This window comes from Pagrus major, chromosome 4 (assembly GCF_040436345.1).
Source record: "Pagrus major chromosome 4, Pma_NU_1.0".
Lineage (NCBI taxonomy): Eukaryota > Metazoa > Chordata > Actinopteri > Spariformes > Sparidae > Pagrus > Pagrus major.
In genome coordinates, this window is record NC_133218.1 from 28,829,095 (window position 1) to 28,847,331 (window position 18,237).

At 41.8% G+C, this 18,237-nt stretch overlaps 2 protein-coding genes and 1 long non-coding RNA gene across 4 annotated transcripts in view; 2 read left to right on the top strand and 1 right to left on the bottom strand.

Moving 5' to 3' along the window:
* The window catches only part of itsn2b (intersectin 2b), a 34,402-nt gene extending 31,398 nt beyond the window's left edge, over positions 1–3,004 (bottom strand). For both annotated transcript variants that reach the window (XM_073464075.1, XM_073464074.1), the window contains exon 1: positions 2,801–3,004. The gene's annotated coding sequence lies outside the window, so the exon portion shown is untranslated. The remainder of the gene's footprint in view (positions 1–2,800) is intronic.
* A 691-nt stretch (positions 3,005–3,695) lies between these two features.
* gcfc2 (GC-rich sequence DNA-binding factor 2) lies at positions 3,696–10,829 on the top strand. Its single transcript, XM_073465018.1, has 18 exons — positions 3,696–4,074; positions 4,591–4,692; positions 5,012–5,257; positions 5,454–5,702; positions 5,806–5,903; positions 6,071–6,216; positions 6,343–6,526; positions 6,953–7,076; positions 7,194–7,245; positions 7,424–7,521; positions 7,721–7,920; positions 8,023–8,167; positions 8,609–8,730; positions 9,179–9,255; positions 9,567–9,633; positions 9,763–9,909; positions 10,043–10,179; positions 10,463–10,829. Exons 1-18 carry the CDS (start codon positions 3,753–3,755, stop codon positions 10,593–10,595), a joined length of 2,649 nt encoding a protein of 882 aa, XP_073321119.1. The 5' UTR covers positions 3,696–3,752; the 3' UTR covers positions 10,596–10,829.
* A 5,563-nt stretch (positions 10,830–16,392) lies between these two features.
* LOC140995100 (uncharacterized) lies at positions 16,393–17,520 on the top strand. The gene is made up of 3 exons (XR_012178756.1): positions 16,393–16,446; positions 16,586–16,722; positions 17,005–17,520. It is a non-coding gene; the product is annotated as an uncharacterized lncRNA (long non-coding RNA).
* Positions 17,521–18,237: the final 717 nt, after the last annotated feature.

Consider the following 18,237-nt stretch of genomic DNA (forward strand, 5'->3'; position numbering starts at 1 on the left):
TGCTCAGAGACTGGGACATCTCTGTCTCTGCTTTAGTATATATACAACACAGAAAACTGTTGGATAAATAGCCTGGCTGTCGCTGACCGTAGAGTCCATATGTCTGTGTCTGTGTCCCTCCTGCTCTGTTTAGTGTGCACTTTTAATACTGCACCTTGCTGCCATGTGGACTCTTTTCATTTCTGAAGGAAATAAACACAATGAAGAACCAGACGGATGGATGAGACTGAGGGAAGGAGTCACTGATGTTTTTGATGAAGCTTTCCTCCACTCTTTATCCCCCCACTTCCTCATTCCCTTACTGTATCTATTACAGTCCTTTTTTTCCTCTCTCTATCTTTCTGTCTCTCCATGTGCCATCTATGTACAGTAAATCTAGCTACCCTACCAGTTGTGTGACCCTGACCTGTCCTCAACACTACTCTGTTCTGAAACAACCACTGCCTGTTGTTCTGAGAAATGATTGATTTTCAGCCGCCTCGCTCGCTGACCTCACACCAATGACATCAACTCCATCCACGACTCTCTATCTCCCCGATGACCCTCTCTGACTCCATCTGTCTGTGTTTGTTTCTGTATATAATAATCTGTCACATTTATCACTTATTCTTCACTCTACTGTTATTACTTTATTCCAACTGTTATGACCATAGAGCTAACTCTTTAGTTAGCCTTGTTAAAGTGGTATTTCAGCACAACCCATCCACCCACTCTGCCACAAACACCACCCCATCCACCAGTGGTGTTCACACATTCAGAAAGTGCTGCAAAGGCCTTTTGGAGCGTTTCACATTGGGTTTGATTAACACTGGTTACAGTGCTGGGTTTTGTTTTCTTAGGAGGCAAGGCATGCCTCTCCCTCCTTTAGTCTGCTTCGACCCGCCCTGATTTGTCCATACATCAAAATGATATGACAGGACTGAATAAAGTACTGTGATAAACTGCTATTGTATAGTAAAACAAGATATTTGTAGTACTGCGTGTATATGTGCATGTGATTCCTCTATCATTTTCACTGTGGTTTTAATGAAAATATTCAGGAGGAGGAGCTCCTCGAACATCTGCTTAATAAATTCTCTACCAACGCAGTAGTGGGTCTATCCAGAGGCTGATGTAATATTGTAAACGCTGCTCAAAGTCACATGGCTGCACTTACAGTAGTGATGATCACAAGTAGCACGACAGCGAAGAAGAAAATTGGCAACTCCAGCCAACTGTAATAATCATAATGTAAACAGCAACCATGACCTTTCATTCTACTGAAAGGTCTGAGGTGAGGCTCAGCACGGCTGGCACTGGCAGCCATTAATTGTTTTGCCTCGAGGATGCCTCAGCCTGGCGGAAGTTTGTGAACATGGAGGTCAAAGCCCCATTGATCAGCTGAAGGGCAACCTTCATGCTCAGGTTCAGCATTAACATTATGAAGAGGTAAAGACAGCTGGCAAGACCAAAGGGTCTTTTACCTTACCTGCAGTGACAGAGAACCTTCAATCTCTGTACTACGCTGTGTGCCCCATTGTGAATGTGTGCGTCAGAGCCCTGATACACAACCACACCTCTTTAACAACCAACCAAACCCAAACACTCTAATATGATTGCCTGGCTGTCACAAAAATATTGAAGAGGCTTTATGGACTGTGTGATCAGTGTCAGGCAATGGCCACTTAACCATAAAATCTGCATAGGAATGGACATTAAGAATAAGCCTAATAATGTTGATAATGCATTGTTTGCTCTGTGTTCTGAATATTTAAAATAGGGAGCGACCGATTTTTTTTTTTCAGGGGCCGATACGATACACATTATTAGTAATCAAGGAGACAGCTAACCAGTTACCAGTGGTGGAATGTAATTAAGTACAATTTGCTCAAGTACTGTACTAAAGTGCCATTTTGACATCCTTTACTTGAGTATTTACATTTTCTGCAACTTTATACTTCCACTCTTCTTGTGACTTAGTGTCGTGGTTGGGACATTGGAGGAAACCACAGAGTGGTGACTACACATAGCGAGAGGATGCTGCATCAAAGCCTTAGTAGCACAAAATGTATTTTATCAGCAATCAGACACAAAAAAACACTCATGGAGAGCAAACTCCACTGGTGGTATTGCAACATAATGAAAATTGAAATTAGCCTGTAGATCATTAGCTATCAAAAAGTGGCAAAAACATGATATTGTGGATGCCAACTCTAACATTTCCTGGGTTACTTTCTCTCAATGATGTGAGAAGTGGTGCTTATTTATTGTTGGCTCTGCTTATTTCACTATTATTGATAGCAGATTATGTTAGTCCATAATCTCAAACTAACATGGACGTCCCTCTGTGTGTATGTTAGATATACTGATAGAGTAACATTCCCTGATCACTTGTCACCAGCATGCCTGCAACCTGCATAACTCGTTTGAACCCAGAGGAATTTAGGAGACTTTCCTGCAAATCAGCTTTTACAGCTTACTTTCCACATATACAATTATCAATTTATGTATCAATAAATACCCCGTGTCCAATTATTGATTATAACAAACGTCTAATGAAGTCATGATTTAGCTAGCTAACCCCAACTCCCATCCCAGTGCCAGGTTGTGTTGATGAGGCTCAGCAGAGAAGCATCACCGCCCTTCAAAGACACTTTTCTCTTACATTTCTGAATCAAATATCCAAAGAAACATTAACTGGCGAGATTATACGCAGTCGTAAAGCTTAGGTGAGCCCTAAAAGCCATTTTTAGAAACACTACCATGACAATATCAAACTTAACTTGCACTCATGCTTAGATAAGCAGTTTCGCTTGCCTACCTCTCTCACCACGACCCAAAAACAAAAAAAACACCCAACTTCCGAGCTTCTGAGCGGCCCGGAGTTATCATCCACCGCCTCTGGACGCTTTCCCAGACACACCGCGGAGGGTTTATAATCCCAAAGAAAGCGGCGTTGGTTTGAGAAATGTGGAAGTTTAGCGGCGTTGTTGCTCAGAGGACCTGTTGCTGACAGCTCGGTGTGTGTCGCAACAACAACATGGCTGACGACGAGTGAGCGGTGGCTGCGAGGCTCGGCTGCGGGGCGCTGTTAACGTCTGACCGTCCGCCGAGTGGGAGGAGAGGGGAGGAGAGGAGAGGGGAGGAGAGGAGAGGGGAGGAGAGGAGAGGGGAGGAGAGGCAGGGAGGCATTACAAGTTGAACAGATGGAGAAGGAGAACAATTGATGGGAGAGCTGATGGGGAAAAGATAAGGAAGAAGGCAGCACAAGAACTACATAAACTACAGTCATTTATTTCTCGTTTGAAGCTCTGCCCCTGACCGCCGAGAGTGCTTTGACGTTGTCACATGTCATTTGAGAACAGATATTCCTCGACTCAGCTAATTCTGGCTGACATTTTACCTCATATATCGTCCGAGTCAACAGTCATACATTATTAATTTCTCCTGAATATTATGCCTACTTGGTAGAACAGGTGGTCATAATAAGGGTGGCCTGGTAAACTGATAAATTGAAGTTTTTTTCATTATAGTTTTCTATCGTTTTGTGAAACTTTACATTGATAATAGCGTTTAATAATCTACAGAATATAAAATTGAAAGTTGCTAAGCTGATTTGACTTTTTTTTGGGCTGTTCACTACACAGCCCATAGTGCATTGCGGCTGATTTACGTTACATTTTTGCGCCTTTGTCAAACGATTTCCGGCAGAACGTACAACGCTTTACTGCTAGTTTACAGCCCACTTGCTATCTCCATGCAAGTCGGGCAAAATGTTCAATAAAAAGCCCCGGAGGAACTTTCGACAGAGAAAACAGAACTCCAGTGACGAAGAGGACGAGCAGAAGAACAAAGAAGATGGAGAGGAAAATGAGAAAGCTCCAGCCGTGGTGAATAAGCCGTCCAACCTGACCCAGAGCCGCGGCATCTCCTGCAGCTCCAAGCGGGAAGCGACGCCTCCCAAGGCGGACAGCAGTGACGGAGAAGACGGTGAGCCGTTGGGAGTGACAGAAGAAATAGAAGAGAGGAAGAAAGACAAAGATGGGATTAAGAAGAAAACAAACACCGTCCTCAGTTTCACCGACGACAAAGAAGGTAATTAAGTATATATATGGCGCTGTGAAGTCAATATTTTTAAAGATGGACCAGTTTACTTAACGTTGCTCAGCGACAGTTGGTGACAAACCTTAAATAAGCGTAAGAGTAAATGGAAATATGAAATAAAACTCTCAAAATAAATGATATAGATACATCTTACAGGATATTTTCATTAAAATTGTAACAATTTTGCGTTTGTACACACGTATAACTGGATGAAGTGTAAATTGCCCAGCACCAAAAGTCCTAGTTTCTTTTTCCAAAATTAATTTCAGGTTTGTCAGGCATTATGCACCACTAAAGTACACAATAAGCATAGAAAAGTTAGTTTATGATGTGCTCCCATGGGCCATATTCCTACATAAAGTTATGTTTACCACCAATCAGCAGACACAGAAAACCTGTGGCTGTTATGGAGAATTGTAGGTGACCGGGAAGACTGCACAGAAGGTTTTAGTTGGGCTGAGGGTTAAATTTTTGCTCATGGATCTGTGATTTTCTTTTCACTGTTAGCTGACGGACCAACATTTAAACTGAAGAAGTCCTCTGATAAGGCTGTGCTGTTCCAAATTAGAAAGAAGGCGTCGTCACCTGCCAAGACCAGCCAAAGGACGGGTAGGTACCAAACTGGTTCATATTGGAAACACCCTTGAGCCAGACACTAGCAGGGCATTATGATAGATGTCGCATTGCAAACACAAATCTTCTTGTATTGTATCAAGTTTTGCAGAATTGTCGTATCACGATGCTGTCATTAACGTGGCAACGTATCTGATAATATTGCATTGTGAGTTAATGCCTTACTCACTGAAGTAATGCTCAAGATTTTTATCTTATTTCAGTAATTATATCGATGATTAGTTGATCATGTTTTCCAATGTCGTCATACTTGATCATTTTTGGTATTAGAATCTCTTCCTCTTCTCTCTCCCAGCGCCGGCGGGTGAAGGTGTCCGACCATCTGTTCCTCACAGGCAAGATTATGACTGTCAGGCTTCACCACGTGGTCTACACCATAGTGATGATGACAATGGTGACTCCGACGACGATGATGATGATGAGGATGAGGATGAGGATGAGGATAATGGGGATGACAGTGATGACAGTGATGAAGGTGGTGTCAGGTCTCCCTCAGTCAGCTCAGTAGCCTCAGACTCCAGCCGCTCAGCTACTAATCCAAGTATGTGTTTTTGTGGGTGTATGCTGTATGTGTGTGTCAGAAAGTGTCAGTGTTGTTTTAAATCCGTAGATGGTTGTTGGTGTGTGCATGCTAAAGATTTTAGAGAATAGACACGATCAATATTCAATATGGAGGCTACAGCTACATAGTACTTGTGTATACCTGTATTTATGTGTCTGTCAACTTGTCTTTACAGTACTTATCCCTAATGCTAAAGCGATCGAGGCAGCCAGGAGGAAGCGTCAAGCTGCTCGAACCCAGAAAGAGTTCATTCCCATGGGTAGAGATGGCCATAGCTCCGCTGGTAGCACTCCGGATCACTACAGCAGGGAGGATGACGAAGACAGAGTGGATGATGATGATGATGAGCCAGATGATCATGAGAGAAGAATCGAGTTCGCCCCTCGATTAAAGAGCATTAGGGAGAGGATAGCCGAGAAACTTGGTATGAGAGCATGGGAAAAAGGGGTGGTTGAGTGGAGAGGTTGTGCACCGAATTGTGGGAATGTGAGGTATACTAGTTTGTATGTTTGTGTGTAATCTTCTAGGGAGTGATGGCAGTCTCTCAGGGACTGACGGAGAAGAGCAGGAACTTTGGGAGGAGACACAAATTGTGAAGGGAGTCAGGAGACGTCCAGGAGAACAGGTAGGAAGAGATTCAGGCAGCCATCTTACTCTTTTTTCCCCATATTGATCTCTTGACCTTTAAGTGTAAAACTAGCCACTTTCGAATGGCAGAGTAGTCTTATCTGAAGACTTAAGCCCTCCCCTCTGTACTGCAGCTTTGACATCCTTTATTTTTCTTCTTCTCAGAGCCCATCTGGCAGTGAATCCAGCAGCTACAGCTACAGCAGCAGTAACAGCAGGCGTAGACAAAAGAAGAGATCAGCAGGGGTCAGAATCCCAAAGACTCTTCCTCCCATCAGTGTCTCAATGGTCAAAAAGAGGATCACTGGAAAGTACGTTTCTTCTAGCGTTATTTGTCTTAATGTCACACCACAAGTAGTACATGTGTTGTAATCAAACACATTTAACACCTGTGTACTCCTCACTTCACATCTCTTTTGATTTTTTTTTCTCTCTAGACTAGACTCCCTGAAGGAGGTGCACAGAGCACGGCAAGCAGAGCTGAGGAGGATGGAGGGAGATGTTGAGAGCGCTAAAACCTCCGCGGAGACTCTGGAGGAAAGTGCCCCAGAGAGCCAGCTGAAGTTTTACAGAGCCATGACCCTTTATGTCCACAACCTGGTGGAGTGTCTACGGGAGAAGGTCAGAAATTAATCATCATTATAACAGAAACCTTAATTGTACCGTTCCAAGATGATGACAGTTTAATCTCTAATGAACACTCTCGGGTTGCGTTTTAGTTTTTAGAGCTGGTTGGCAGGTTTCATGGTTTGGCAGTCAAGTATGATGGAACAGTTTTCTAATAATTTTTTACTGATTTGATCATGTTATGTTTTTATATCACATTTCATTATAAAGTGGTAGTCTCAATTGTTAATTAGTATTAATATTACCTATTACACACGTTGTTTGTTTGACCTCAAATCTCTGCTCTAATCACACAGTTTTGTCAGACAGAACCAGTTTGCCTTGAACAGTTTCACTGTTACTTCTCAACAAAAATGCTCCCTCTTCTGAAGATAAATGAAATTAAATGAAAATAAATGATAATTTTTTGACTGTTGACAGGTTGTTGAGATCAACTCACTGGAACTGGAGTTGCATTCTCTGCTGTCGGACCAGATGGAGGCACTGTTGGCTCAGAGACGACAGAGGACCAAAGAGCAGGCTGACCGCCTGCAGCAGCTCAGCTGTGAGTTACATCTGTGTTTCCATGTGTCTGTTTGTGCATTTGTGATCAAAGTGTATCTAAAGTACTCTATGGAGGCAATATTTAAATAAAATGTATTTTTGCATCTCCCTTTTATAGATAGCACAGATGAGCACAGCAGAAACTCAGCAAATGGAACAGAAACTCAAGGGTGAGTGTGATAAATCTGTCAAGATAAAAGTTTTTATTTTGTATTATATCATTGTATACATAAACAACTTGCTGTAGTAGTAAATAAGAAATGCTTACAAGAATTAATTTATATATCAAAGAGAGGTGTATACAAGGTCTGTCAAAATAGGTACTGATGTTTGTCTGACACTTTGCAGCGAGGCAGATGCTGGTGTTAAAGCTGAGGAAGATATGGATATACCTGAAGACGCACAGCTTTCAGCAGAAGAGGACGAGCAGCTGCAGAAGATGACAGGTGAGGAATTAAATATGTTCAGCTCTCTATCTGTTTAACAAAAAGCTTCAGCCAATAGACCAGGGTTTATTTTAATAGAACAAATGTAGTAGTATAAAGTGTGATACAGTATAATTCTGCCAGGCTGTAATATAAATCTCCACTCTGATCCTTTTGTTGCTTTCATCTGACTCTCTTCCCTTTCTGCCCCCCTCTTCAGATGATATCCTGGCGAGGTCCAAGGCAGTGTTCTCTGACGTCCAGGATGAGTTCTGCGACGTTAAGAAGATTCTGTCCCGCTTTGAAGAATGGAGAGGATCCTACTCTGACTCCTACCACAGTGCCTACATCTCTCTATGTCTGCCCAAGTTGTTGAACCCCGTCATAAGACATCAGCTACTGGCATGGAACCCACTAAAGGTACATGTGGACGCAAACACAGAAACTAGCTCATGCATACACACAGTTGCCATCACACAACACGTGCCTTTATGTGTCCAATGTAATTTGTGTGTGTTTCAGGGTGCTAGTGGGGACTTTGAAAACTTTCCGTGGTTCTCAGCTGTGGAGACCTTTTGTCACGGTCATGGTCATGAGGAGCTGGAGCACACAGACAGACAGACACTGTCTGCTATCATAGAAAAGACTGTCCTGCCCAAGATGACAGGTAAAACATATAAGGGAACAAGCATGTTTGTTTGTTTTTTTGAAAATTGAATGCAAAAAAATTAACACATTGACACATGCTGTCTGTGACTTTCCCTACTCTCTTTCACATACTTGTACCTATCCACGACTCCTAAAGTTTATTATGTTAAATGCAATAGAAAGGTCACATTGTGTTTGATAAAGGCTGTGCCCAGGAACATATATATGTACAACATTGTTTTTGCATTTTCTATAGAAAAACTTTGTAATCCAGGCCAGAAATGTCACTTTACATATTGTAGTCTGGCAAGGCTTAACAACAGGGCTGTACGTGATTTCCTTATTCATTTATTTATCTTACCAGTTGCTGTACTGTCAACAAGCTCTCCTTCACTTTGTTAGTCTGTAGATCACAGATGTGTGAACCAACATCACTTTCTCCTCGTCTTTCTTTGTTTAGCCTATGTGGAGCTGGCATGGGATCCCTTATCCCGCCATCAGTCAGTCTGTCTGTCTGACGTTTGTCACAGACTAAAGGAGGACTATTCTGTCTTTGAAGGGGAGCAGAGTAAACCGGTCAAGGTAAAGCCAACACAGACATACATACTAAATATATGGCATACTTCAAGGTACTTTTAACTGTTTACGAAACAATCTCAATTTAATACTAATATATTACTACTATATGACCTACAGAAGCAAACACTACAGTTATTCTTCATTCCTGTCACCAGGTCAGATTCCAACTTATCTAGGTTGGATAGGTCATAAAATTAAAACTCCTCTGTATGGCGGGAGACTGAATTGAGGAGTCTCACAGTTGAAATGAAGCTGCTTTGTAGTCTGGTGGTACGGCACTAAAAGAAAGTTTACTACACTATCGTCATCTTTTGTCCACAGATGTCCTTGTAGCTTTCAGCTTTTATAAATAAAAAAATAAATACAATGTCAACATACAATACATTTAAATATACAATAAACCGTGTATGAACATGTTTGTGACAACAATGTGTTTTCATGTCTCACACAGGCTTTCATAGAGGCTGTGATCGGCCGACTGAGGAGCTGTGTAGATGAAGATGTCTTCATCCCTCTATACCCCAAAAAGTCAGTTTCTTTTCTTGCTTCTTTCACTTTAAACATTAAGTGACCATTTGGATGACTAACAAGTAGAGAGCAGGTGTGACTTCCCGTCAGTGTCATCATTGTGAATCAAGTGGGATACAATGATTTCTCTAACCATTAGGCTGTGCTCTTATCCATGCTTTCAACAAAAAGTCTCTTCTTTTCTTTGCCCGGCATACAGTACAGACTCAAATATGTCTCAGCTCGGTCACTGGATAAAATTGTCACTCAAAGACCTGAAGCTTGTTTAAAGATCAGGTCAATCCAAAATACTGTATATTTTTTTTATCCAGGGTCCTGGAAGACTGGTCGTCTCCTCAGTGTCGCTTCAGGGATCAACAGTTCTGGACGGCCATAAAAGTAATGCTCGCCAACAAATGCTTCTTTGAAACCACTTGTGTGTCTCATATTGTCTCAGCCTTTCCAATTGAGAGGATGTATTTCTCCCAGGCTGCTGTTTGTTAATCAGTTGTTTTGTGTTCATATTAGCTACTAGATAACATGGGGAAATGGGAGTTGCTGCTTCCTGAGTCTGTGTTGAAGGAACTGATGTTGGACAAACTACTGAACCGATACCTGATGATCACCCTCTGCAGTCAGACACTGCACAACAATGCTGTCCATTCATGCAGAAAGGTGTTTAAATTTATAATTTTTCACATTGAATATTTGTATTTTTAATGTCTGTGCACTTGATCTTGAAAATGGGCTGGTGGTTTCCTTTGATTAACACCACTACTGCTCTCCCTCTCTCTCACGCTTTCTCCAGATAGCAGATAGTCTGCCACTTTCTTGGCTGAAAGGACAGACCGTCTGTTTGCCTCAGCTCCAGAATTTCAGAAACCACCTAGTTGAGAAAGTACATACAGTTTGCAAACAGCAGCCTCCTGAAGACACAAACACCAGGTACGAGAAACTACACTAATTGCTATAAGTTAAGTTAGTCACAGTGAAATGTACTTGTTATTTGATGATTCATCAGCAGCTGGACATAACATTGCCTCCCATTCCCCCATCACATCTTATCTTCTGCTTCACAACTTTCCAAGTGACAAAATGTGACTTAAATCTTTAGTTTATTTAGCGGTTATGCTTATAAATTTTGCAGATATCATAACTTTTCTTAATACATCTAGAACAACAACGAGGTGACTTACATAATTCTCTTGTGTGTCCCTGTCTACTGTAGGTCTGCTGTGGTTGAAGTGCTGCACATTTTAAGCAGAATCCGGTGCAACGACTCCATCATGACTATAGCACAAAAATACCACTATGAAGATGTCATCTACTCTCACCAGCTGCTGAACCAAGAGGAAGTGTGAGCTAAAAACGCTGTGGAATGGATGGTGGATCAAAGTACGCTGTTAGGGGGCTCTGCCTTGTGTCAAACGTAGCTGAACTGGATCACGTATGGCGAGTAAAATGCCATGAGGCCAATGATGTCTTCTTGTGGTGGATAGCCACTGTTAGTAAGACAAGCACTTTGACCACACTGCATATATATTAGAGTGTGTGAGGTGGTGCTAAAGTAAATGGCGACAAATGGAACAAAGTACTTGCTTAACCAAGGAAACTGAAATATTGTGAGGGGAAAGGAATTAACCTCCCTGTTATTTTTAGATGTGATCATTTTGATGTTTCTTTTGTACAAGAGATCACTGTATTTTTAAGAATAAATATGTGAAATTTGTTAATATATCCAGAGTTTTTCTTTATTTTTAATTCTATTTCCATTTTCTATTTTATTTATTTAAGTGACTTGCTGATACCTATAATCCCAACTTCATACAGTCAGACATAAAAACAAGGTTTCAATTTTTCAAAAGTCTTCCTTTATTGGATAGCGACAGCTGAAGAAAGTCAGGAAAGGAGGTATAGAGAGATTGACATGCAGCAATGGGTGCAGTCTGGAATTGAACCCAGGATGCTTTGGGGAGTTACACACTCTACCAGATAAGCTACCTGGGTGACTTCTTTATATACAAGTCAGTGGTCATGGCAGCTTTCACCATAAAAAACAACCCGAGTTACATCAAGTCGAGAGTGATTATCATGAACCGGTGTCTTATTTCGGTCAGATCTGAGGACAGGATATCATTATCATATCATTGTCTGGATAATATATAGATACAATTAGATTTCTAAAAACACATTGCCTTAAAACATCATATCCAACTATAGCATGAAATCAATAATCTCAGTCGAAGAAATGATTCTGCTTTGACTAACTACTTCAAATTAATATTATGTTACATACACAATTTACACAAAAGGGTCTAAAACACAACTTTTCCAGGTCTGCATTCTATAACCATACAGTGACAGATGGAAATAATTTTATTACCCATTACAAAGGCAAATTATCCCCAGGGACACCTGTGTTGGTGGTTGTATTGCCCTCGCGCTTGCTTACCTCTGTGTGCACCGCATGCACACAGCAAAGATAACATTTCCAGCTACTTGGACTGAGGCTCATTATCAATCATTAAGCTGCAAATAAGTGTTCCCATCAACAAATACAATGTCAGGGTTTAAGTCTAACACTAGATTTCTTGTAGTAGTGTGCAGTCAGGGGAATTATGGTTTCACTGAACAGTTGAAAGTCATTTCTGCACATTTTAAGGGTAAAGCAATTTTACACATTTAAGTGTGTATACAGATCTTGGAGAGAACAGTTGCTTGAGTTAAAAAGTCTGTGTATAAAGTCTTTGTGGCTCCAGAAGAAGCTGCATGTAATCTGATAAATTGCCTCCAGTGATGTCAGCTAGTGGGTAAGTTCATTGTGGGTAATGTAGGCACCAGGTTTTGTAAAGGAAGGAGAATGAATAGAATTAAAGCGATATTTCTGGTTCTGTTTTTATCAATTGTGATCATTGTTTTTTAACCTGTCCATAATGAGTCTAACAGTGTTATAGAAGTACAATGCTAGACCAGTTGACTGCTTTTCAAAACCTGGTGCCTACATTACCCACAATGCAATTTAGCCACAGATGGCATCACTGGAGGCAATTAATCAGGTCGCATGCAGCTTCTTCTGGAGCCACAAAAGGCTTTATATTTCTGTTTTTTACATGTGTAGCAGAACTCCCCAAGACCTGCAAACATTCTTGTGTAAAATTGGTGGAGTTACCCTTTAACTTTCAGGTCAGTGTTTCGAGTTTCGAGACAGGATAGCTTCCCAGCCCTGTGCAGGTAGAGTAAGGGTTGGACGAGCCCACAGATTATGCCCAGACATGAAATCAGATCATAAACTATACCTGGAACAGGAATTTCCTGCGCCAAATAGTAAATCATTAGTCCTGGTAGATAATTGACCACAAAACACACCAGGTTAACCAAAATGATGTTGATGGCTTTTCTTTTCATCTCGTCTCCTCTTCCCCTCTCCTTTCCCTGCCTCTCTCCTGGACCGGGCCGTGTCAGAGAAAACAGAGTTGCGAAATAGCAGTACAAAAATATGCACAATGTGGGGAAAAACCACAACAAGCTATTTGTTGCTACTTCTGGTAATGTTAACCCAAGCAGAACAATCAAAAAGAAGGAACACCAGGCCAGAGCACACTGTGCCACTGTGTACTTCAGGGGCTTTAACCTGGGAAATAGAAACACACAGAAGCACAGTGTTCAGTAAATATTTCTTATTGTCACAGGTCTGACTTAAAGACTGTAGAAAATCAGTTAAAACACTTACCTGATGAAAGTTAATGGGTGGACCACTGCAATGTAACGCTCCACACAAATGCAGCTCTGAAAAATAGGCCGGCCGGTCCACACCAGAGACAACTGTACCATCAACAGGAGCTGAAGACCATCTATGACATGTTCAAAGCCGTACATACAGTACAGCTGGGCTGGCAGTCCCAGGCAGAACAGAATCTCACAGACAGCCAGGCTTAGGAGGTAAGTTTCTGAAGCCAGCAGCTCTCTGGTTCCATGACAAATCAGCCAAGACATCCACATGTTTGCTGGGAAACCCACCACAAAGTTACCAAGCAGGAAGATGGACACAATAGAAAGACCAGCATCGGTGTCAGCTTGCAGGTAAATCGTACATTTTGTTGAGGTATCGTTGAAAAGAGAATCATTCAGTTGAGTTGTAGACATTTTCGCAGTGGTTCCTCAAGATGGGGAAGGCCCTCCAATGTCCACAATGGTCACAGATTTTGTAAGAACTTCACCTTGTGAATCTTTGAGTGAAAATGCTTCAAGTCTCAAAGTGGGTTTTCAGAATCTCTCTCTGTCACCTGCCCCTTCGCTTTGTAGCTGAACTCTTGTGACACAGACTTTCCATACAAACTGTCCTCATAGCAAAACAAACGCTTGGCAAGCAAATAGCTTGATTTGCATGAATGAGGCCTTATAAATAACCACTATATTAATATTCTTAATTTATATTTTCAAAATAAAGGCACAGCTTACTTTCCAATAAATAAATTACTAATAATTATGCTGCTGCCAGCCATTCAGTGGAGGGAGCAGCCACTGAAGATACTCACATCAGATACTTTAAAAGATTGTAAATTGAGGACCGTCATCACAGTGTTATATATTTTGAAGGTCCAATGTTTAGCAATTATTACCACATTAATTCTCAGACTCTGTTTGAATTGTTTAATTGTTTTCATGTTTTGGACATTTGTATGCCTTTTATTATAGTAAGTAATTTTATTTATATAGCACCTTCAAGAGCAGAGATGTCACACATTTTTCCCTTTTGCTTCACAAAGGATGGAATAATTACACAAAGGTAAGCCTAAACAAATGGGTCTTGAGCTGTTTTGTTCAAAGGGGTCCACAGATCTGAAGTCAAATGGGTGAGAGGTCCAAAGCTAAGGAGCCACAACTTCAAAAGACAGTCTCCTTCAAATTTAAGCCTCGATGGAAGAACTACCAGCACACCCTGATTGGTAGACCGGGTTCACCGGGGAATTCTGTGGGGGGTACTGAGGGAGTATAGGGTACCGGGGCCGTTGGTACGACCTATCCGGTCCTTGTACGACCAAAGTGAGAGTTGTGTCCATATACTCGGCACAAAGTCGAATACGTTTCCAGTGGGTGTTGGACTCTGCCAGGGCTGCCCCTTGTCTCCGATCCTGTTTGTGATATTCATGGACAGGATCTCAAGGCGCAGCCATGGTGAGGAGAGTGTCTGGTATGGGAACCTCAGAATTGCGTCTTTGCTTTTTGCAGGTGACGTGGTTCTGTTGGCTTCCTCAGCCCGTGACCTCCAGCAGGCATTGGGGCGGTTCGCAGCCGAGTGTGCGCAGTCAGGATGAGGGTCAGCACCTCTAAATCTGAGGCCATGGTTCTCTGCCGGAAAATGGTGGATTGCCCCCTCCGGTTGGGGAGTGAGCCCCTGACCCAAGCGAAGGAGTTTAAGTATCTCGGGGTCTTGTTCACGAGTGATGGGAGAGTGGAGCATGAGGTGGACAGACGGCTTGGTGCAGCGTCTGCAGTATTGCGGGCGTTGTACCGGGCTGTCGTGGTGAAGAGGGAGCTGAGCCGCAAGACGAAGCTCTCCATTTACCGGTCCATCTATGTTCCAACTCTCACCCATGGTCACGAGCTGTGGGTAGTGACCAAAAGAACGAGATTGCGGATACAAGCGGCTGAAATGAGTTTCCTCTGTAGGGTGGCTGGGCTCAGCCTTAGGGATAGGGTAAGGAGCTCAGACATCCGGAGGGAGCTCGGAGTAGAGCCGCTGCTCCTTTGCGTCGAGAGGAGCCAGTTGAGGTGGTTCGGGCATCTGATTAGGATGCTTCCTGGGCGCCTCCCCATGGAGGTTTTCCGGGCACGTCCAACTGGGAGGAGACCCCGGGGCAGACCCAGAACTCGCTGGAGAGACTACATATCTCATCTGGCCTGGGAACGCCCCGGGATCCTCCCGGAGGAGCTGGAAAGTGTTGCTGGGGAGAAGGAGGTCTGGAGCTCCCTACTGAGCCTGCTGCCACCGCGACCTGACCCCGGACAAAGCGGAAGAAGATGAGATGAGATGAGATGAGATAAATGACGTGCTGGTGACGTAGGGCTGCAAGAGATGAAGGATGCCTTTGATGAAGGCAGGTGTCTTAACATGCAGTGATCACAGGAACTTTAAATTGGATTCTGTATTTGATGGGGAGCCAGTGGAAAGCAATAAAAATTCTGTGTCACATGAGACCTTTAGGAGACCAAGGTCAACAGTTTCCCAGCAGCATTTTGGACCACTTGTAAACAATCAAGGGAGTTGACAGTACAGGAATGACATGTTGGACATGCTCATCACCTTTATGCTGTCGGGGTGCCCCAAGACATAATTCAGTTGAATGTAAAACAAAACCATATTGGAGTAAACTGAACGCCTCCTTTGACTGCATTTAATATGGTTCCACTGTGTAGGATGTCTCAGGTTTACTGAGAAAAGTTTTGGAAATAAACTATAAAATATGACACTGTGATGTATGACATGACCCGAGTTGTGCTGTAGATCACAAGCTAACTTTGAGATGTAAAACAACTGGCTTTTTTTTTTTTTTTCAAAATGTTTCAAAAGTTTACTTCACTATCATCATCTTTTGTCCACAGATGTCCTTGTAGCTTTCAGCTTTTATAAATAAAAAAATAAATACAATGTCAACATACAATACATTTAAATATACAATAAACCGTGTATGAACATGTTTGTGACAACAATGTGTTTTCATGTCTCACACAGGCTTTCATAGAGGCTGTGATTGGCCGACTAAGGAGCTGTGTAGATGAAGATGTCTTCATCCCTCTGTACCCCAAAAAGTCAGTTTCTTTTCTTGCTTCTTTCACTTTAAACATTAAGTGACCATTTGGATGACTAACAAGTAGAAAGCAGGTGTGACTTCCCGTCAGTGTCATCATTGTGAATCAAGTGGGATACAATGATTTCTCTAACCATTAGGCTGTGCTCTTATCCATGCTTTCAACAAAAAGTCTCTTCTTTTCTTTGCCCAGCATACAGTACAGACTCAAATATGTCTCAGCTCGGTCACTGGATAAAATTGTATAAAATATTAGCTGCTAGATAACATGGGGATATGGGAGTTGCTGCTTCCTGAGTCTGTGTTGAAGGAACTGATGTTGGACAAACTACTGAACCGATACCTGATGATCACCCTCTGCAGTCAGACATTGCACAACAATGCTGTCCATTCATGCAGAAAGGTGTTTAAATGTATAATTTTTCACATTGAATATTTGTATTTTTAATGTCTGTGCACTTGATCTTGAAAATGGGCTGGTGGTTTCCTTTGATTAACACCACTACTGCTCTCCCTCTCTCTCTCTCTCTCTCTCTCTCCAGATAGCAGATAGTCTGCCACTTTCTTGGCTGAAAGGACAGACCGTCTGTTTGCCTCAGCTCCAGAATTTCAGAAACCACCTAGTTGAGAAAGTACATACAGTTTGCAAACAGCAGCCTCCTGAAGACACAAACACCAGGTACGAGAAACTACACTAATTGCTACAAGTTAAGTTAGTCACAGTGAAATGTACTTGTTATTTGATGATTCATCAGCAGCTGGACATAACATTGCCTCCCACTCCCCCGATCACATCTTATCTTCTGCTTCACAACTTTCCAAGTGACAAAATGTGACTTAAATCTTTAGTTTATTTAGTGGTTATGCTTATAAATTTTGCAGATATCATAACTTTTCTTAATAGATCTAGAACAACAAGGTGACTTACATAATTTTTTTTGTGTGTCCCTGTCTACTGTAGGTCTGCTGTGGTTGAAGTGCTGCACATTTTAAGCAGAATCCGGTGCAACGACTCCATCATGACTATAGCACAAAAATAACACTATGAAGATGTCATCTACTCTCACCAGCTGCTGAACCAAGAGGAAGTGTGAGCTAAAAACGCTGTGGAATGGATGGTGGATCAAAGTACGCTGTTAGGGGGCTCTGCCTTGTGTCAAACGTAGCTGAACTGGATCACGTATGGCGAGTAAAATGCCAAGAGCCATGAGGCCGATGATGTCTTCTTATGGTGGATAGCCACTGTTAGTAAGACAAGCACTTTGACCACACTGCATATATATTAGAGTGTGTGAGGTGGTGCTAAAGTAAATGGCAACAAATGGAACAAAGTACTTGCTTAACCAAGGAAACTGAAATAATGTGAGGGGAAAGGAATTAACCTCCCTGTTATTTTTAGATGTGATCATTTTGATGTTTCTTTTGTACAAGAGATCACTGTATTTTTAAGAATAAATATGTGAAATTTGTTAATATATCCAGAGTTTTTCTTTATTTTTAATTCTATTTCCATTTTCTATTTTATTTATTTAAGTGACTTGCTGATACCTATAATCCCAACTTCATACAGTCAGACATAAAAACAAGGTTTCAATTTTTCAAAAGTCTTCCTTTATTGGATAGCGACAGCTGAAGAAAGTCAGGAAAGGAGGTATAGAGAGATTGATATGCAGCAATGGGTGCAGTCTGGAATTGAACCCAGGATGCTGTGGGGAGTTACACACTCTACCAGATAAGCTACCTGGGTGACTTCTTTATATACAAGTCAATGGTCATGGCACTTTTCACCATAAAAAACAACCCAAGTTACATCAAGTCGAGAGTGATTATCATGAACCGGTGTCTTATTTCGGTCAGATCTGAGGACAGGATATCATTATCATATCATTGTCTGGATAATATATAGATACAATTAGATTTCTAAAAACACATTGCCTCAAAACATCATGTCCAACTACAGCATGAAATCAATAATCTCAGTCGAAGAAATGATTCTGCTTTGACTAACTACTTCAAATTAATATTATGTTACATACACAATTTACACGAAAGGGTCTAAAACAGCTTTTTCAGGTCGGCATTCTATAACCATACAGTGACAGACGGAAATCATTTTATTACCCATTACAAAGGCAAATTATCCCCAGGGACACCTGTGTTGGTGGTTGTATTGCCCTCGTGCTTGCTTACCTCT